This window comes from Pleurodeles waltl, chromosome 4_1, assembly GCF_031143425.1.
Source record: "Pleurodeles waltl isolate 20211129_DDA chromosome 4_1, aPleWal1.hap1.20221129, whole genome shotgun sequence".
Taxonomy (NCBI): Eukaryota; Metazoa; Chordata; class Amphibia; order Caudata; family Salamandridae; genus Pleurodeles; species Pleurodeles waltl.
The window spans coordinates 91,870,999-91,892,650 of record NC_090442.1 but is presented as its reverse complement, the minus strand read 5'-3'; the positions used below and the strand labels follow the sequence as shown (position 1 = coordinate 91,892,650).

Here is a 21,652-nt window from a genome sequence, read left to right as displayed (position 1 = left end):
AAAGACTTATTCAAAGAAAAACAACTTGTAACACTCCGAGCCCAACACTAGATGGCGGGATATGCACAGCATGTGAATCTGCAGAGTCTCATGCCACAAACAGATGTACACTGGGTAAGTGACATTTTCCATATTAATCACCTAGGTGAAACCTATTGCTTTTACCAATGCTCGTTGTGTATGGACTTCACTCGCAACATGGAAATATTGGACTGCCTTTTATTTCCACTGTATATTTGTATTTATTGTTCTCTGTAATATTCGGGTGGCTTGATATACACACATGGACAGTAACCCTCTAACCCAAGAGTGGGGGGGCTGGGCTATAGTCAACAAAATTAGTGTTTACAACATTGAAAAAATAAGTGCAAATACTCATTTTTGGAAGTGTCATCTAGCTTTATACACAATATTATGGATTACATTTAAATCAGTGTTAACAATTTAGGACTGGCGCCTTAGTTTTATATACTCATTTTTGTATTATTTTCATGGAATTAAAACAGCAAAAATGTGCTATTACCCAGTGAAAATGCATTAGCCAATAGTTTCTGAGTATGCCTTCTTTCTCGAGAAATTCCATTAATAAATTCTCCCCAAATCACTCGCCTGCTGAATTCGTAAAACAGGGAGCGCTAATCTCTAGTTAGCCAAAACATTATTGCCAGTCATTTAAGTTGTGTTCGGTGTCAGTGTAGATAATTGTGCAGTGGCCCTTGGTACTTAATATGATAGTTAATGGAATGTGCATATAAAGTATGACACATTAACCATTGCATTCATAACTGTTTTAGTGTCTGTAAGGCGGCAAAGAGAGTGTCAGTTGTTAAGTGTTTTCTCAATCTTCTTTTCGTAGAGGATGTTTTGGACGTTTGTGCAGTGGCGCCGAGTCAGCATTGGCTGACTGTCAGATCCAAAACAAGATTCAGTTTATGCAGATGAGTGGGTAGTTAAGTCTGGTACGACATAAGGGGCAGACTTGTCAGGGAATGAAAGCCGCTGGAGACAAGCACCTACAACACCAGAATCAAAAGAAATGTCTATAGGATTTCCCAGGTAACCCATTATGGGAAGACACCCAATGGAAGTGTGATCCTTTTTTCAATGGTCACAAGAATGATGCTAATGGAGGTAGCAAGAATGCTTTTCAGGCAAAACCCAGTGTTGACTGTGAGGTACCATGCATCATAAAGCTGAGCTAACCTAACTCCCTGCAGCCTGACCTATTTTCAGCCTACTGTTTTATTTTGATGATAGTTGCCTTAGTGGATCATCAAACATAGTGCATGACTAATCCCTCCCAAAAGCCAGGACCTCCTAGAACCTTTCTCCCTGTGGATGATACAAAGTGGGTGCATACAGGAAACACAGTAATGTCCGTAATACTGCTTGTCAAACTGTGGCTTGCTGTGTTGTTAACACATCCACGCAGTAATGCTTGGTAAATATATGAGGCGTAGACCATGTGGCTGCCTTACAGATTTCAGTCATTGGTATGTTTCCCAGAAAGGCCATGGTGGCACCTTTCTTTCTAGTGGAGTGTGCCTTTGGTGTAATAGGCAGTTCTCTTTTTGCTTTTATATATCAGGTTTGAATACATTTAACTATCCATCTGGCAATGCCTTTGTTGGATATTGGATTCCCTGTATGAGGTTTTTGGAAAGCAACAAACAATTATTTTGTTTTGCAAATTTGTTTGGTTCTATCAATGTAGTACATTAGTGCCCTTTTGATGTCTAATGTATGTAATGCTCTCAGCTACAGAATCTGGTTCTGGAAAGAACACTGGGAGTTCCACTGTTTGATTTAAGTGGAACGGTGATATGACTTTAGGTAAGAATTTAGGATTTGTGCATAGAACTACTTTATGTTTGTGTATTTGTATAAAGGGTTCTTGTATGGTAAAGGCTTGTATTTCACTTACTCTTCTGAGAGATGTGATAGCTATTAGAAAGGCTACTTTCCATGTTAAGTACTGCATCTCACATGAGTGCATGGGTTTAAATGGTGGACCCATGAGTCGTGTTAATACGATGTTGATGTTCCACGAAGGAACTGGTGGTGTTCTTGGTGGGATAATCCTTTTCAGACCCTCCATAAATGCTTTTATGACTGGGATTCTGAATAATGAAGTTGAATGCGTAATTTGTAGGTAAGCCGAAATTGCTGTTAGCTTTCTCATCCATTAAAATACATCTAACTTGTATTTTTGTAAGTGTAGTAGGTAGCTTATGATATTTTTTGCTGATGCGTGTAATGGTTGGATTTGATTATTATGGCAGTAATAAACAAACTGTTTCCATTTATTTGCGTAGCAATGTCTTGTAGTAGGTTTTCTAGCCTGTTTGATGACCTCCATACATTCTTGTGTAAGGTCTAGGTGTACGAATTCTAAGACTTCAGGAGCCAGATCCCTAGATTGAGCGATGCTGGATTCGGGTGTCTGATCTGTTGTTTGTGTTGAGTTAACAGATCTGGTCTGTTTGGTAGTTTGATATGAGGCACTACTGACAGGTCTAGTAATGTTGTGTACCAAGGTTGTCGTGCCCAAGTTGGTGCTATTAGTATTAGTTTGAGTTTGTTTTGACTCAACTTGTTTACCAGATACGGAAGGAGTGGGAGAGGGGGAAAAGCATAAGCAAATATCCCTGACCAACTCATCCATAACGCATTGCCTTTGGAGTGAGGCTGTGGGTACCTGGATGCAAAATTTTGGCATTTTGCGTTTTCTTTTTTGCGAATAGGTCTATTTGCGGTGTTCCCCACTTTTGGAAGTAAGTTTGCAGTATCTGGGGATGAATTTCCCATTTGTGGATCTGTTGGTGATCCCGAGAGAGATTGTCGGCTAACTGGTTTTGAATTCCTGGTATGAATTGCGCTATTAGGGGAATGTGGCTGTAAATCGCCCAATACCATATTTTTTGAGCTAAGAGACAATTGTGTCGAGTGTGTGCCTCCCTGTTTGTTCAGATAATACATTGTTGTCATGTTGTCTGTTTTGACAAGAATTTGTTTGTGGGTTAATAGTGGTTGAAATGCTTTCAACGCTAGAAATACTGCTAGTAGTTCTAAGTGATTTATATGAAGTTGTTCCTGTTGAGTGTCCAATTGTCCCAGGATGCTGTGTTGGTTGAGGTGTGCTTCCCACCCTACCATGGAAGCATCTGTTGTGATCACGTATTGAGGCACTGGGTCTTGGAAAGGCCGCCCTTGGTTTAAATTTATAGTATTCCACCATTGAAGCGAGGTGTGTGTTTGGCGGTCTATCAACACTAGATCTTGAAGTTGACCCTGTGCTTGTGACCATTGTGATGCTAGGCACTGCTGTAAGGGCCACATGTGTAATCTTGCGTTTGGGACAATGGCTATGCATGAGGACATCATGCCTAGTAGTTTCATTACTAATTTTACCTGGAATCTTTGGTTTGGTTGCATGGCCTGTATTACGTTTTGGAACGCCTGTACCCTTTGTGGACTTGGAGTGGCAATCCCTTTTTTTGTGTTGATTGTTGCTCCTAAATACTGTTGTATTTGACACGGCTGTAGGTGTGATTTGTTGTAGTTGAATGAGAACCCTAGTTTGTGAAGGGTTTCTATTACATACTTTGTGTGTTGTGAACACCGTTCTTGCGTATTGGTTTTGATTAACCAATCGTCTAGGTACGGGAACACATGTATTTGCTGCCTTCTGATATGGGCTGCTACTACGGCAAGGCATTTTGTAAACTCTTGGCGCTGTTGTTATTCCGAATGGCAACACTTTGAACTGGTAATGTACTCCTTGGATTACAAACCTTAAGTACTTTCTGTGGGAAGGATGTATGGGTATATGGAAATACGCATCCTTGAGGTCTAGAGTGTTCATGTAGTCTTGTTGTTTGAGCAATGGGATCACGTCTTGCAGTGTGCCTATGTGAAAGTGATCTGATTTGATGTAAGTGTTTAATGTTCTGAGATCTAGGGTGGGTCTTAGAGTTTTGTCTTTTTTGGGTATGAGAAAGTACAGGGAGTAAACCCCCGTTCCTTTCTGATGAATTGGTACTAGTTCTATTGCATCTTTTTGCAACAACGCTTGGACCTCCAGTTGTAATAGATCCATGTGTTGTTTCGACATGTGTGTTTTCGGTGGGACATTTGGAGGGAATTGTAGGAATTCTATGCAATAACCATGTTGGATAATGGCTAGGACCCACGTGTCTGTTGTTATTTCCTCCCAGTTTTGGTAATAATTTGTTAGTCTCCCCCCCACTGGTGTTATGTGTTGGGGATTTGTGACACTGAAGTCACTGTTTATTTTGCGGTGTCTTGGGACTTTCAAAACTTCCCTTTAGTTTTAGGGAACTGTCCCCCTCTGTATCGTCCCCGAAAACTTCCCCTCTGATACTGGCTATTGTATATGGGTCTTGTTTGTGAGGTTGAGGGTTCTGTGTTTTGGCCTCGAAACCCCCCTCTAAACTGTGTTTTCTGAAATGTGCCTCTGCTCTGTGGGGAGTAGAGTGCACCCATGGCTTTGGCCGTATCTGTGTCCTTTTTAAGTTTCGACAGCAGTGTACACCTCCGGCCCAAACAACTGCTGTCCGTTAAAAGGCATATTCAGCACCGCTTGTTGAATTTCCGGCTTGAATCCTGAGGTGCGTAGCCATGCGTGTCTCCGTATGGTGACCGCTGTATTTACAGTCCTAGCAGCTGTGTCTGCTGCATCCATTGCCGACGGTATCTGGTTGTTAGAGATACTTTGGCCTTCTTCCACCACTTGTTGTGCCCTCTTTTGGAACTCTTTGGGTAGATGTTCTATGAAATGTTGCATTTCGTCCCAATGAGCTCTATCATATCTAGCCAGCAAGGCCTGTGAATTTGCAATGCGCCATTGGTCGGCTGCTTGTGCCGCGACCCTTTTCCCCGCTGCGTCGAACTTGCGACTTTCCTTGTCGGGTGGTGGTGCATCTCCCGATGTGTTAGAGTTCGCCCTTTTGCGAGCTGCCCCTACTTCCACTGAGTCCGGTGTCAATTGCTGTGTGATATACACATGGTCTGTTGGTGGAGGTTTGTACTTTTTCTCCACCCTTGGAGTGATGGCCCTGCCTTTCACAGGGTCTTGAAACACTTGCTTTGAGTGTTTCAGCATTCCCGGTAACATAGGGAGACTCTGGTACTGGCTATGTGTGGACCACAGAGTATTAAACAAAAAGTCATCTTCAATTGGTTCTGCGTGCAGGGTGACATTGTGAAACGCAGCTGCTCTTGACACCACCTGTGTATAGGCAGTACTGTCCTCAGGTGGTGATGGTCTCGCTGGATAACAGTCGGGACTGTTATCTGATACTGGTGCATCATAAAGATCCCATGCATCAGGATCATCTTGACTAATTCCTGTATGAGTTGGAGACTGCATCATTGGTGGATTGGCTACCGGTGATGGTTGTGGTGAGCGCTGTGGTGATGGTGGCGGAGTTATTTGTTTTGCCACCTTTGCCTGTGGTTGCTTGTCTTTCTCTTGGAAGGCAAGTTTCCTTTTAATTCGGATTGGATGGAGAGTACTGATTTTTCCTGTGTCCTTCTGAATGTGGAGCCTTCTTTGAGTGTAATCTGGCTCCCCTGCCTCTAGCTCCTGTCCGAATCGGTGTCCTTGCATCTGTGAGGACAGGCCCTGTTACTCGGTGTAGGAACTTGGTTTCGGCTCCGAGGCCGGATGTTTCGGTATCGAAACCTTTTCGACCATCTTTTTCGGCTCTGAAGATACTTTTTTGCCTTTTGGTGTTCCGATATCTCGGTGCAGACTCGCTTCGGTGCCGCTCTCTTGATGTCGAGATTGCTCTGACCCGGTGTCTCGGTGTCGAGCCTGTTCTGTGCCGGTATCTCGACCGGAGTCGGATGACTTCGACACGTGCGTGCCCTTTTTCAGTGCCGATGGCCGGTCACCTAATTTTCGGGTTAAGCCATGGCCTGCTGGCGGTGGCGTCCCCTGGGCTTTTATGTACTTTCCGTGAGTTTTGGCCAGGGGTGTTTTACTCACGGTTTTTGGCGTCTGTTCGGTTTCGGCCTCGTTCGAGTCCGAATCCGCAATGGAGAAGGTTTCTTCTTCCTCCAAGTGTTGTTGTCCTGCCAGCGCCGACGCCATTTGAATTCTTCTTGCTCTCTGGTCTCTTAGCGTTTTCCTCAACCGAAACGCTCGACAGGCCTCGCAGGTATCCTCTTTGTGTTCGGGAGACAAACACAAATTACAGACCAGATGCTGATCTGTGTAAGGATACTTGTTGTGGCATTCGGGGCAGAAGCGGAATGGGCTCCGTTCCATTAGCCTTGAAGATGCACAAGGTCGGGCCGACCAGGCCCCGCCGGGGAATCGAAAACCCGAAGGGCCACCGGAGCTCTTCAAAATTCGGTGTCGATCTGTTTTAACTAACCCGATACCGAACGCAAACAATACCATCGAATTTTCCGAGATTTAACTAACTTTCCGAACCGAAACACAGAGCGAAGAGGAACACGTCCGAACCCGATGGCGGAAAGAAAACAATCTCATGCGCAATGGAGCCGAAAGAAGGGGAAAGGGGAGTCCCTCTATCTCGTGACTCGAAAAGACTTCTTCGAAGAAAAACAACTTGTAACACTCCGAGCCCAACACTAGATGGCGGGATATGCACAGCATGTGTATCTGCAGCTACACATGCCATCGAACATATATATATATATATTTTCTTTTCATATTAAGATTTAGCTTGGTGAGCAGCTGCGCAATATTACTGGAACTCCATGAAACCGTTATGACTTTTTTACTGACCGAGCCAATATATTGTGCGGTAACTGGTGGTAATATAACGCGGGGAGATTAGGTAAATGGCGGAAAACAATAAAAAAACATGCAGTGGCCAAGCACGTTTGGTATGCGTGCCATACTTGAGCAAGGTCATGAACTAAACGTGCAAGCTGTGAGTTGCTCTCACCCTGCCTCAAGAAGAGAACTGGAAAAAAAGAGCTAAGAATACAAGACCTACAATTACAGGAGTCAATCTGAGCCTGTTCCAAGGGGGAACACTCTTAATTAGAGTACTGGCAAAAGGAACCGATTCCTAGGAGAAACCATGTGGTTTCCAGTTTTCGGGAACTATAAAAGACATAAATGCTTGCTATGCTATTTATGCATTTGCTGGTGCATGGACTTTGATTATATTTCAGCGGGGCATTCTTTCTTAACCCTGCTTTTTACCGGTGTGGAGAGTGTTGTGCAGGTACTCGTTGCGATTCAATGACTGCACTCCATTCAACAAAGTCTTTTTGAGTGTTAATGGGTCACAATTTGTTGCCATCAATTGTGAGCAGGCAGTGCAAGATGGGGAGTCTGTTGTTTACCACTACAGGTGGATGTGCTGGCAACCCTGTGCTGACCGGTGCAGTGAAATGACACATCTCAGGCGATCCTTTCCACCCAATTACTGCAGCAATCTCCGACTTGGTCCCTGAATGTTGTAATCTAAAAGTTTAATTTTTTAATCCCAGACCTGAAAATTTGGAGTTGGTATTTTTCCTGCCTGGAGGTAATATTCTTACAAGCAATGACTGGTGAGATGATGCAGAACGTATAAGTAATGTGACTAAAGGTGCACTGAATCGTTCATAAAAAGTGGATTTTGTAACTTTTTTTAACCATGCAACTATAACAGTAGCGAGCTGTATCACTTTAGTTTGTAGACTCTGCAGCTATGTAAATGGATATGTGCATTGTGCAATAGAGCTTGCATTGAAATGAGTTAGTCCTTCTTTCTTCCCGGAGAGATGCCTCAAATCGGTGCCCCACGGCGGAAGCTAGAATGGACCTTAAAAGCAGGGTCAGTTTTATGCTATCTGTAACAAACAGCAGCTGATCCTCAACAAGCCAGCGCTTCTGAAGCAGGCGCAGCTGATTTACCATTCAAATCTACTTCATCTCACCTTCCGAGGCGTATTAGTGCTGGTGCTTGGAGGCCTGCCAGAGCTGGGAGTGGACGGCTGTAAGAAGCTGGCCTGGTGTGTGGTGGGTACCTAAGGTACTTACACCTTATACTAGGTCCAGGTATCCCCTCTTAGTAAAGTATAGGTAGTGTCTAGAAGCCAGGTTCTCTAGAGGTAGATGTGGATGAGCAGCCAAGGCTTATCTATGAGACCTGCAAAGCTCATGCAAAACCACTGTAGTCACACACTTACATACATGAAAGCAAACACTGAGTTGTACAAAAATAAAGGTACTGTATTTTGGTTACACAATACCACAAGATACTAGAGGGGCAGCCCTCCAATAGGAGGTAAGTAATGCATTAATTATATACACTACTAAACAGCAATAGGCATAGAAAAGGTTAGACAATAGTGCAGTGCATAGTGACCCTAGGGGGAGCCCAAACCATATACTAAAAAAATGGAACTAAGCTGTAGCTTTTGTGTCAATGACATAAATGCCCATTTCAATTTTAAACCCAGCCTTGTTAACAGTCCACCGCAAAAACTTTCCCAAGAAACCATATAACATATTAAAGAATGTACAAAGTAGGTTAACTCTTGGCAGAAACTAAAGCCACGTTGACTGAAGAAGCATGGACCAATGGAACAGAGATATGCTAAACCCAATCTCATTCACTTGTTTTTCAGACTGGCAAAAACAATCACAGGAACAGTATGCACGGGCATGAGAAGGAAGTATGAGCATTACTCACTGTAAGGGTTTCTCTCCTGTGTGGATCATTCTATGAACAGCTAAATTATGGGAACTCTTGAAGGCGCGGGCACAATATTCACAAATATAATCCCGTTGGTCTGTGCAAAAAAAAAAAAAAAAAAATGAATAATTTAAAAAAATTACAAGGAAAGAATCCCATTAAAATGTAATAACTAGGTCAAATGACAGTAAACATAAATTGCACCAATATGCACAAATATTAAAACTAGCTTTTCCCTGCCAGGAAGGTTACATTAAAACAGTGAATCGCTGAGCTATCTGAATACATTTATTTAACTAACTTATTTGTCATTTCTGGTTCAGACGTTTTAGAGATAAATTATAACTACGGATAGAGGGACCTGTTTAATCAAGGCAGCATGAGTGTTGCCAAACAACAGCAATTAACAATTGATAACGAAATAAAAGGTAGTCCGATGTTCCCATGGGCTGCAAGTTGCACAAGCATCTGTTGTCATTTACAGTACTACTACAGCATTTTCCATTAACTACATTTAGCTGATGGAAATAAAAGCAAAAGTATGAAGAATCAAGACTTTCTGAAACATTTCTTAACTGAAATACTGCTTCATTAACAGTATCTAAATTTAATTCAAAAGAATTTCTCCTGAAACGTAACATATCCTTGAAAACCTTTCTATTATTTATGTGGTTCCTAATATCTGTGGTCATTTTAAGGTAATATCAAAGTGCTTGTTAACCTCCAGGATGTTAAAGAAAAAACTCTCTGTTAAAAGCAAGGATTATTGAGAAAGGATGGAGGTTTTTTACTAAAACGCCAAACCAGTTTTGAGACAAAGAAATGAAGAGTTTTGAAAGCAACCATTTTAAGAAACCTCGTTCAAAGAAAAATAGTATGTTTTTCACCTTTCCAGCAAACAAAACAGAAACGAGAAAAAACATTCTCTATCAAATGTATATTCATTAAATTCATAAATGTTGAATGAACCTGTGCATGGGCCCCCTATCCTGTGGTTATGGCTAGTAATAAAGATTCAATGACAGAGAAGCCAGTCATAAGGGTTACTGGACAGTCATAAGGGTTACTGGAAAGACAATGGAGTTAATGGAGGTGTAGAGGTATTCTCTTCTAAGGCAGATTTTCAGAAAAATCTGTTTCTCTAGGAACTATACGCAGAATAGATTACATTTGAAGGCATACAACATCTTTGCTGCTTTGAGAACTTTGATGCAGTCCTAGGAGGCTTAAACAACCATAATGCAGGGGTTCCTTAAGGAGGCCACCAGGTTCAGCACACAGGTAGAGTCTGCCAATCCTAGAGAGAAGATTCAGCCTGCATGGATTTCACTTGAGTAGATTCCCTAATCAGAAAGGTGGATTTGGAATCCACCACTCGTGCCGACACTGTGGAGTGATGAGAATTATTGTTTTGTGCACTGGTAGGGTTTCATGACGTTTGATAGGAAAAATTGGAGAAATGCATATAGAGCTGTGCCCGATATGTTTCTCCAACAGCTTTTTGTCTGGCTCTGGATAATTGGGTATGAAATAGTGTTTTAAGCACTGCTTGACCAACATTTGCTAGGTGTCGAGAAAACACATCCACACAGTAGTGTTTAGTAAATGTGTGGGGTGTGGACAATGTGGCTGCTTTGCATACGTCTGCCATTGGTATATTTCCCAAGAATGCCATTGAAGCACCTTTCTTTCTAGTAGAATGTGCTTTATGAGCTACTAATAGTTGCCTTTCAGCTTTAAGATAGCAAGTTTGAAAACACTCCACTATCCATCTGGCCAATCCTTGTTTGGAAATAGGATTACCATTATGAGGCTGCTGGAAAGCCATAAAAAGCTATTTAGATTTTTTAAAGTCTTTCAGTCTGTCTACAAAATACATAAGAGCTCTTTTGAGATCAAGAGTGTGGAGAGCTCTTTCAGCAACTGAATGTGGCTGTGGAAAGAAGACTAGCAATTCCACTGACCGATTAATGTGAAATGGTGAAACCACTTTGGGTAAAAATGTTGGATTTGTCCTAAGTACCATTTAGTGTTTGTGTACTTGGAAAAAGGGTTCTTCTGAAGTGAATGCTTGAATTTCACTTACTCTTCTTAAAGAAGTAATTGCTACCAGGAAACCAACGTTCCATGAGAGAAATTGAAGAGCGCAAGAATGCATGGGTTCAAATGGTGGGCCCATAAGTCTTGTGAGCACAATGTTAAGATTTCATGCAGGAGCTGGTGGAGTTGTGTGTGAAATAACTCTTAAGACCTTCCATAAAAGCTTTTATGACAGGAATTCTAACCAGAGAGGTATGTTGTCTGTTTTGGAGGTAGGCTGATATTGCTGTTAAATGAATTTTTATAGATGAATATGCAAGATTTTATTTCTGTAAATGAAGCAAATAACGTGCAATATCCTGTACTGATGCTTTAAGTGGATCAATATTTTTAGGATGGCAGTAATATACAAATCATTTCCACTTATATGCGTAGCACTGCCTGGTTGTAGGTTTACGTGCTTGTTTTAGAATGTCCATACATTCTGATGGAAGCTTTAAATATCCAAATTCTATGAACTCAGAAGCCAAATCGCCAGGTTGAGCATACTGGGATTGGGTGGCCTGATCTGACCCTTGTTTTGAGTCACTAGGTCTGGTCTGTTTGGGAGCTTGTGATGTGGTACTACCGACAGATCCAGTAGGGTTGTGTACCAATGTTGACATGCCCACATGGGAGGTATGAGTATCATAGTGAGGGAAGTGTGACGGATCTTGTTGACCAGAAACGGAATTAACAGGAGAGGGAGAAAAGCATAAGCAAATATCCCCAACCAATTGATACATAGAGCATTGTCCTTGGATTGAGGGTGTGGGTATCTGGACGTGAAGTTTTGGCATTTCGCGTTTTCGCTTACTGTGAAAAGGTCTATGTTTGGGGTTTCCCACATTTGAAAGTAATATTGATTTACTTGTGGGCGAGTCTCCCATTCGTGTATTTGTTGCTGTGTCCTGCTTAAAAGATCAGCTAGCTGGTTGAGTATCCCTGGAATGTATTCCGCTAGCAGGTGAATGTGATTGTGAAAAGGCCCATTACCATATTGTTTGTGCTAGAAGGGACAATTGGGATGAGTGAACCCCCCTGCCCCTCGGTTTTGCAGATAATACATTGTTGTCATGTTATCTGTCCTTATTAAGACTGTTTTGTGTGTAATCTGTGGCTGAAATGCTTTGATAGCTAAGAACACTGCCAGAATTATTATGTGGTAAATTTGCTGGATTGAGTCCCATTCCCTCTTCTATTGTAAGATTGTCGAGATGGGCTCCCCCAACCTATCACTGAGGAATCTTTGGTGATTATGGTCTGTGGCACAGGGTCCTGAAATGGCCACCCTTTTTATAAGTTGGTGTGATTCCACCATTGCAGAGATTTGTAAGTTTGGCGGTTCAACAACACTAGATCTTGTGGTTGACCCTGTGCCTGAGACCATTGTTACGAGAGAGACTGTTGCAGTGGTCTCATGTTTAGACGTGCATTTGGCACTAGTGCTATGCATGATGCCATCATCCCAATAGCCTCATGATAAACTGTGTAAGTTTGGTTGACCTGCAATTGGGATAGGAGTGTGAGAAATGCTTGGATTTGTTGTGGATTATGGTGACTGAGTGTTCACGATTGCTTCTAGAGAAGATTGAATTTCTGCTGACTGAAGGTGAGATTTATAGTAATTGTGAACCCTAATTTGTGTAGGGTATCTATTGATTATGCTGTTGATAATTTCGAATGGTGCTGGCTTTTATTAACCAGTCGTACAGATAAGGGAAGACTAATATGTACAGTCTTCTAAGGTATGCTGCAACTACTGCTAGACATTCTGTGAATACCCTTGGCACTGTTGTTACTCCAAATGATAGTACTTTGAATTGATAGTGCTTGCCTGCTATCACAAATCTTAAATACTTGCGGTGATCTGGATGTATAGCAATGTGGAAGTAGGCGTCCTTTAGGTGTAATGCTGTCATGTAATCTTGTTTTTGTAACAAGGGAATTACATCCTGTAGAGCGACAATGTGGGGAGAAAATGACTAAATCGACATGGCACTCCCCTCAGGGTGCCATGCCAACCTCAAACTGCCTATGACATAGATAAGGCACCCCTCTAGCAGGCCTTACATCCCTAAGGCAGGGTGCACTATACCACAAGTGAGGGCATAGGTGCATGAGCACTATGCCCCTACAGTGTCTAAGCAAAACCTTAGACATTGTAAGTGCAGGGTAGCCATAAGAGTATATGGTCTGGGAGTCTGTCATACACGAACTCCACAGCACCATAATGGCTACACTGAAAAGTGGGAAGTTTGGTATCAAACTTCTCAGCACAATAAATGCACACTGATGCCAGTGTACATTTTATTGTGAAATACACCCAGAGGGCATCTTAGAGATGCCCCCTGAAAACATACCCGACTTCCAGTGTGGGCTGACTAGTTTTAGCAGCCTGACACACACCAGACATGTTGCTGGCCACATGGGGAGTGTCTTTGTCACTCTGTGGCCAGGAACAAAGCCTGTACTGGGTGGAGGTGCTTCTCACCTCCCCCTGCAGGAACTCAAATGCTCACCCCCTTTGTTACAGCGCCACAGGGCATCCCAGCTAGTGGAGATGCCCGCCCCTCCGAGCACTGCCCCCAGTTTTGGCAGCAAGGCCGGAGGAGATAATTAGAAAAACAAGGAGTCACTGGAAAAACAAGGAGTCACTGGCCAGTCAGGACAACCCCTAAGGTGTCCTGAGCTGAGGTGACTCTGACTTTTAGAAATCCTCCATCTTGCAGATGGAGGATTCCCCCAATAGGATTAGGGATATGACCCCCTCCCCACCGGGAGGAGGCACAAAGAGGGTGTAGCCACCCTCAGGGCTAGTAGCCATTGGCTACTAACCTCCCAGACCTAAACACACCCCTAAATTGAGTATTTAGGGCCCCCAGAACCTAAGAAGATAGATTCCTGCAACCTGAAGACGAAGGACTGCTGACCTGAATCGCTGCAGAGAAGATGGAGACACCAACTGCTTTGGCCCCAGCCCTATAGGCCTGTCTCCCCAATTCGATAAAAAAACGGCAACAGCGACGCATCCCCCAGGGTCCAGCGAACTCTGAAGCCTCAGAGGACTACCCTGCCTCTCTAAGGACCTAGAAACTCCAGAGGACAGCGGCTCTGTTCAACCAACTTGCAACTTTGCAACAAAGAAGCAACTTTTAAAGACTACACGTTTCCCGTTGGAAGCGGGAGACTTTCCACACTGCACCAGACGCCCCCGGCTCGACCTGCGGAAAACTAACTCTACAGGGAGGACTCCCCGGCAACTGCGAGCCCGTGAGTAGCCAGAGTTGACCCCTCTGAGCCCCCACAGTGACACCTGCAGAGGGAATCCAGAGGCTCCCCCTGACCGCGACTGCCTGCTTCAAAGAACCCGACACCTGGGAAAAAACACTGCACCTGCAGCCCCCAGGACTTGAAGGATCCGAACTCCAGTGCAGGAGTGACCCCCAGGCGGCCCTCTTACTAGCCCAGGTGGTGGCTACCCCGAGGAGCCCCCCCCCCCGCATCGCTGAAGAGACCCCCGTGTCTCCCCATTGATCTCTATTGCTCCCCTATTTCCATTGAAGCCTATGTGTTTTGGGCACCACTTTGACCTCTGCACCTGACCGGCCCTGAGCTGCTGGTGTGGTAACTTTGGGGTTGCCTTGAACCCCCCAACGGTGGGCTACCTTGGACCCAACTTTGAACCTTGTAAGTGCTTTACTTACCTGTGAACCTAACAAATACTTACCTCCCCCAGGAACTGTTGATTTTTGTACTGTGTCCATTTTTAAAATAGCTTATTGCCATTTTTGCCAAAAGTGTACATGCTATTGTGATGATTCAAGGTTCCTAAGATACCTGAGTGAAATACCTTTCATTTAAAGTATTGTTTGTAAATCTTGAACCTGTGGTTCTTAAAATAAACTAAGAAAATATATTTTTCTATATAAAAACTTATTGGCCTGGAATTGTCTTTTGAGTGTGTGTTCCTCATTTATTGCCTGTGTGTGTACAACAAATGTTTAACACTACCCTCTGATAAGCCTACTGCTCGACCACACTACCATAAAATAGAGCTTTAGAATTATCTACTTTTGCCACTATCTTACTTCTAAGGGGAACCCTTGGACTCTGTGCACACTATTTCTTTCTTTAAAATAGTATAGATAGAGCCAACTTCCTACAAGTACCAAAAAGGTATGGTCTCACCTTCTTCGTGGACCAGACCACAGCAAAGGCCTCCCTCTCAATGGCACTCCAATGCTGCTCCCTAGTGAGTAACCTCCTGCTAATAAAAACAACAGGCTGGCCACAAGGCCATCATCATTTGTTTGGGACAGGACTGCTCCTATCCCATGTTCAGAGGCATCTGTCTGCACAATGAACTGCTTAGAGTAATCTGGAGCTTTCAAAGCTGGTGCTGTACACATTGCTTGCTTAAGGGTGTCAAAGGCCTTTTGACAGTCCAGTTCACTTTCTTGGGCATTGGAGGTAAGTTCTGTGAGGGGTGTCACTATTGATCCGTAACCCTTCACAAACCTCCTATAGTACCCAGTCAAGCCAAGGAATGCCCCGACTTGGGTCTGGGTTTTTGGAGCTACCCAGTCCAGAATAGTCTGGATCTTGGGTTGGAGTGGCTGACCTTGGCACCCACCTACAAGGTGTCCCAAGCAAACCACAGTACTTTGCCCTATCTGACATTTAGATGCATTGATAGAGGGGCCTGCAAAACCTTCCTCAGGTGGACCAGGTGATCCTGCCAGTTGGAGCTAAAGACAGCAATGTCATCAAGATGCGCTGCACTTAATGATTCCAGGCCAGCAAGGACTTTATTCACCAACCTTTGGAAGGTGGCAGGGGCCTTCTTTAAGCCAAAGGTCATTACAGTAAACTGGTAGTACCCATCAGGTGTAGAGAATGCGGTTTTCTCTTTTGCTCCTGGTGCCCTTCTTATTTGCCAGTACCCTGCTGTTAAGTCAAAGGTACTTAAGTATTTGGCAGCACCTAATTTGTCTATGAGCTCATCTGCCCTTGGAATGGGGTGAGCATCTGTCTTGGTGACAGAGTTAAGGCATCTGTAGTCCACACAATACCTCATCTCTCTTTTGCCATATTTTGTGTGAGGTTTGGGGACCAAGAGCACTGGACTAGCCCAGGGACTATCAGAGTGCTCAATCACCCCTAACTCCAGCATTTTGTGGACTTCAACTTTTATGCTTTCTTTAACTTGGTCAGACTGTCTATTTATTTTGTTTTTGACAGGCATGCTGTCTCCTGTGTCCACATCATGGTGTGTCTGACCAGGGGTTAAAGAAAAGATCTCAACAAACTGCTGGAGGACTTGCCTGCAGTCAGCCTGCTGTTGGCCAGAGAGGGTGACTGAATAGATCACTCCATCTACTGTGCCATCCTTAGGGCCAGTGGAGAGGAGATCAGGGAGAGGTTCACTCTCTGCTTCCTGGTCCTCATCTGTAACCATCCACATTTTTACATCGGTCCTATCAAGGAAGAGCTTGAGGTGATTAACATGGATCACCCTCTTGGGTGTCCTGTTAGTGCCTAGGTCCACCAAGTAGGTGACCCGACTTCTTTTCTAGCACTGGGTAAGGGCCACTCCATTTGTCGTGAAGTGCCCTGGAAGCCACAGGCTCCAGAACCCAGACTTTCTGCCCTGGCTGAAATTCAACCATTGCAGCCTTTTGATCATACCACATCTTCTTGAGCTGTTGGCTAGCCTCAAGGTTTTTGCTTGCCTTTTCCATATACTCTGCCATCCTTGAACGTAAGTCTGGTACATAGTCCACTGCATCTTGTTTAGGCTCATGGAGAGGTCTCTCCCAGCCTCCTTTTACAAGAGCTAGTGGTCCCCTAACAGGATGGCCAAACAGAAGTTCAAAGGGGGAAAACCCAACTCCCTTCTGAAGCACCTCTCTGTAGGCGAAAAGCAGGCATGGCAAGAGGACATCCCATCTCCTTTTGAGTTTTTCAGGGAGCCCCATGATCATGCCCTTCAACGTCTGGTTAAATTTCTCAACAAGACCATTGGTTTGTGGATGGTATGGTGTGGTGAATTTGTAAGTCACCCCACACTCATTCCAAATATGTTTCAGGTAAGCTGACATGAAGTTGGTACCTCTGTCAGAAACCACCTCCTTAGGAAATCCCACTCTGGTAAAAATACCAATGAGTGCCTTGGGTACTGCAGGGGAAGTAGTGGGCCAAAGGGGAATTGCTTCAGGGTACCTAGTAGCATGATCCACTAGTACTAGGATATAATTATTCCCGGATGCTGTGGGAGGTCCAAGTGGACCCACTATATCCACTCCCACTTTTTCAAAGGGGACCCCCGCCACTGGAAGTGAAATAAGGGGGGCCTTTGGATGGCCACCTGTCTTACCACTGGATTGACAGGTGACACAGGAGGTGCAAACCTCCTTTACCTTCTGGGACATATTGGGCCAATAGAAATGGTTGACTAACCTCTCCCATGTCTTGGTTTGTCCCAAATGCCCATCAAGGGGAATGTCATGGGCTAAGGTCAGAATTTACTCCCTAAACACTCTCCTAGTGGCACCAGGTTTGGGATCTCTTGCCTCAGTGTAAAGGAGCCCATCTTCCCAATAGACCCTGTGTGTTCCACTGACACTTCCTTTTTCTTGCTCAGCTGCTTGCTGTCTTAGGCCTTCAAGAGAGGGACACGTTTCTTGCCCCTTGCACAGCTATTCCCTTGAGGGTCCTCCTGGGCTCAAGAGCTCAACCTGGTAAGGTCCCAACTCCATGGACTCAGTTCCTTCAGGGAATAGAACATCTTCCTGGGAAGAGAGGTTCTGTTTCTTGTGCTGTGTTGAAGCCCGTTCCCCAGTCTTCTTTCCTTTTCTCTTGGAAGGTTGGGCCATTATTCCAGACTCCAACACTTCTTTTTCACCCTGAGCCCTGCACTGTGCCCTAGTCTTGACACGAGTTTAGGGATACCAAGCATGGCTGCATGGGTTTTGAGTTCTACCTCAGCCCATGTGGAGGACTCCAGATCATTTCCAAGCAGATATTCAACTGGTATAGCAGAAGAGACTACCACCTGTTTCAGGCCAGTGACCCCTCTTTATTCTAAAGTTACTATTGCCATGGGATGGACTTTAGTCTGATTGTCAACATTGGTGACTGGATATGTCTGTCCAGCCAGGTATTGTCCTGGGGAAACCAGTTTGTCTGTCACCATACTGACACTGGCACCTGTATCCCTCAGGGCTTCTACTCTAGTCCCATTGATTAAGAGCTGCTGCCTGTATTTTTGCATGTTAGGCGGCCAGGCAGCAAGTTTGGCTAGGTCCACCCCACCCTCTGAGACTAATGTAGCTACAGTGTGAACTCTGATGTGCTCTGGGCACTGTGTTGATCCCACCTGGAGACTGGCTATTCCATTGCTAACTGGAGTAGTATTTGTGGGACTTTTCTTGGGACAGGCCTTGTCTCCAGTTTGGTGTCCATGCGGAGTACAGATGCGACACCAGGCCTTTTTGGGATCAAAGCTTTTACCCTTGTACCCAAATACGGATTGTGAAGAGGCTTTGGACCCACCCGCCTGAGCAGGTTTTTGGGGTCCTGTAGAAGACTCTTTACTTTTTCCCTTGGATGTCTCAACACCCTTCCCCTCAGGAGGCTTTGTGATCCCTTTCTTTTGGTCACCCCCTGTGGAAGTCTTGGTCACCCTAGTCTTGACCCAATGGTCTGCCTTCTTTCCCAATTCTTGGGGGGGCATTGGACCTAGGTCTACCAGATGCTGATGCAGTTTATCATTGAAACAATTACTAAAAATATGTTTTTTGATAAACATGTTATACAGCCCATCATAATCAATCATTTACACCACTACCAGTTATACAGCCATCTAGTGTTTTGACTGAGAAGTCAACAAAATCAACCCAGGTCTGGCTCGAGGATTTTTGAGCCCCCCTGAACCTAATCCTGTACTCTTCAGTGAAGAATCCAAGGCCCTCAATCAGGGTAGCCTTCATGAGGTCATAGGATTCTACATCCTTACCAGAGAGTGTGAGGAGTCTATCCCTACACTTTCCAGTGAACATTTCCCAAAGGAGAGCACCCCAGTGAGATTTGTTTACTTTTCTGGTTGTACAAGCCCTCTCACAAGCTGTGAACCACTTGATGATATCATCACCATCTTCATATTTTGTTACAATCCCTTTGGGGATTTTTAGCATGTCAGTATTGTCTCTGACCCTATTTATGTTGCTGCCACCGTTGATGGGAGCTAAGCCTATGTCTTGTCTTGTCTTGTCTTTCCCTCTCTATGGCTAGGAGCTGTCTCTCCAAAGCCAATCTTTTGGCCATTCTGGCTAACAGGAGGTCATCTTCATTGAGGCTGCCCTCAATGCTTCCAGAGTTACTGGTGTCCCTGTGGAAGAACCAGTCTCTCTGACTATCACTTGTGGAGTCAGGGTTTGAGGGACCCTGTTCTCCCTAACAAGGACAGGAGGGAGGAAATCATCGTCCTGGTCACTAGCTTCTGTAGGATTATCCTCAGAGAGGTGGTCCTTTGCAAACTCTGCCAAAAGCTCCTGGAGCTTAACTTTGTTAGGGTTGGACCCAGTCTTTATAATTTTTTAGCTTACAGAGAGTCTTTAACTCCGACATCCCTAGATGCTGGTAAGGGGTGAGGTTGAGTTCCACCACCATCTCATCTGTGCTAGACATTATTTCTCTAAACGTTGGGATAACTTTTTAAGAATCTAAAAACTACTTCTAGAACTTAAATCCAAACTTTTACAAACTTTTAAACTCTAAAAGAAATGCTAACAAGAACTTACACAAGGCCCTAGCAGGACTTTTAAAAATTTAGAAAAATAGTTCAAATTGCAAAAATCAGTTTCTAATGACAATTTGTTGAATATAAGCTTGTGATCAGGTATTTGCTGAGTAGTCCAGCAAATGTAAAGTCTTAGACCCCACTGCTGGTCCACCAATGTAGGAAGTTGGCTCTGTATATACTATCTCAAAGTAAGAGATAGTGTGCACAGAGTCCAAGGGTTCCCCTTAGAGGTAAGCTAGTGGCAAAATTAGATAATTCTAATGCTCTATTTTGTCGTAGTGTGGTCAAGCAGTAGGCTTATCAGAGGGTAGTGTTAAGCATTTGTTGTACACACACAGGCAATAAACGAGAACACACACTCCAAGACTTGACTCCAGGCCAACAATTTTTATATATAAAAATATCTTTTCATAATTTATTTTTAGAACCACAAGTTCAAGATTTGAAGTAAATACATAAAATGCAAGGTACTTCACACAGGTAAGTTAGGAACTTTGAATTAAAGCAATATGATATACAGTCTTTGTTAAAATGGCAATAAACTATTTTAAAAGTAGACACTAAGTGCAAAAATCAACAGTTCCTGGGGGAGGTAAGTATTGGTTAGATTGTGAGGTAAGAAAGACACTTATAAGTCTCAGTTCCTGGGCATAGGCAGCCCACCGTTGGGGGTTCAAGACAACCCCAAAGTTACCACACCAGCAGCTCAGGGCCAGTCTGGTGCAGAGGTCAACGAGGTACCCAAAACACACAGGTGCCTATGGAGAACTGGGGTGCTCCGGTTCCAGTCTGGCAGCAGGTAAGTACCCATGTCCTCGGGGGGGGGGGTTTCAGACCAGGGGGGTTTGGGGGTGCAACACGAGTAGGCACACAAAAACACACCCTTAGTGGCACAGGGGCGGCCGGGTGCAGTGTGCAAAGCAGGCATCAGGTTTTGCATTGGTTTCAGTGGAGGGACCCGGGGGTCACTCTAGCGGTGCAGGTAGGTACGGGGGGGGGGGCTAGGTAGAGGGTCGCCTGGGGGTCACACCTGCACGGAGGTTCGGTTCCTTCAGGTCCTGGGGGCAGCGGGTGCAGTGCTTGGTCCAGGCGTCCGGTCCCTTGTTACAGGCAGTGGCAGTCAGGGGGAGCCTCTAGAGTCTCTGTGCAGGCGTCGCTGTGGAAGTCCAGGGGGGTCGCAGTCGCCGGGGAGTCCTCCCTGTGGTGTTTGTTCTCTGGATCTCGAGCGGGGGACGTCGGGTGCAGTGTGTGAAGACTCACGCTTCCGGCTGGAAGAGTGAAGTTCTTTAAAGTTGCAAGAAAGTTTCAAAGTTGACGTTGAGCAGAGCCGAAGCTCACAGGAGTTTCTTGGTCCTTAGGAGACAGGCCGGTAGGGCTGGGGCCAAAGCAGTTGTCGTCGTCCGTTGTCTCTGCAGGCTTGTAAGTCAGCAGTCCTCCTTTGTAGTTCAGGTTGCAGGAATCTGATTTCCTGGGTTCTTGGGTGCCCCTAAATACTAAATTTAGGGGTGTGTTTAGGTCTGGGAGGGCAGTAGCCCGCCCTCCCCTTTGGGGAGGGGGGGAACATTCCTAATCCTATTGGGAGAATCCTCCAAAACTAAGATGGAGGATTTCTAAAGGTAGGGGTCACCTCAGGACACCTTAGGGGCTGTCCTGACTTGAGGGTGACTCATCCTTGTTTTTCTCATTATCTCAGAGTCTTGCTGCCAAAAGTGGGGGTAGTGGCCGGAGGGGCGGGCATCTCCACTAGCTGGGATGCCCTGGGGCGCTGTAACAAAAGGGGTGAGCCTTTGAGGCTCACCACCAGGTGTTACAGTTACTGCAGGGGGAGGTGAGAAGCACCTCCACCCAGTACAGGCTTTGTTCCTGGCCGCAGAGTGACAAAGGCACTCTCTCCATGTTGCCAGCAACTCGTCTGGTTTGTGGCAGGCTGGCAGGAACTTGTCAGCCTAACACTAGTAGTCAGATTGGTATTCAGGGGGCATCTCTAGGATGCCCTCTGGTTGCTTTTTACAATAAATGCCACACTGGCATCAGTGTGCATTTATTGTGATGATACATTTGATACCAAACTTCTCAG

At 44.7% G+C, this 21,652-nt stretch overlaps 1 protein-coding gene across 2 annotated transcripts in view; it reads right to left on the bottom strand.

Annotated features, from left to right (window-relative positions):
• The window catches only part of ZFP91 (ZFP91 zinc finger protein, atypical E3 ubiquitin ligase), a 132,589-nt gene that overhangs the window by 7,613 nt on the left and 103,324 nt on the right, over window positions 1-21,652 (bottom strand). For both annotated transcript variants that reach the window (XM_069227826.1, XM_069227827.1), the window contains one exon: window positions 8,688-8,787. In XM_069227826.1, coding sequence (XP_069083927.1) covers window positions 8,688-8,787 — 100 coding nt within the window. The remainder of the gene's footprint in view (window positions 1-8,687; window positions 8,788-21,652) is intronic.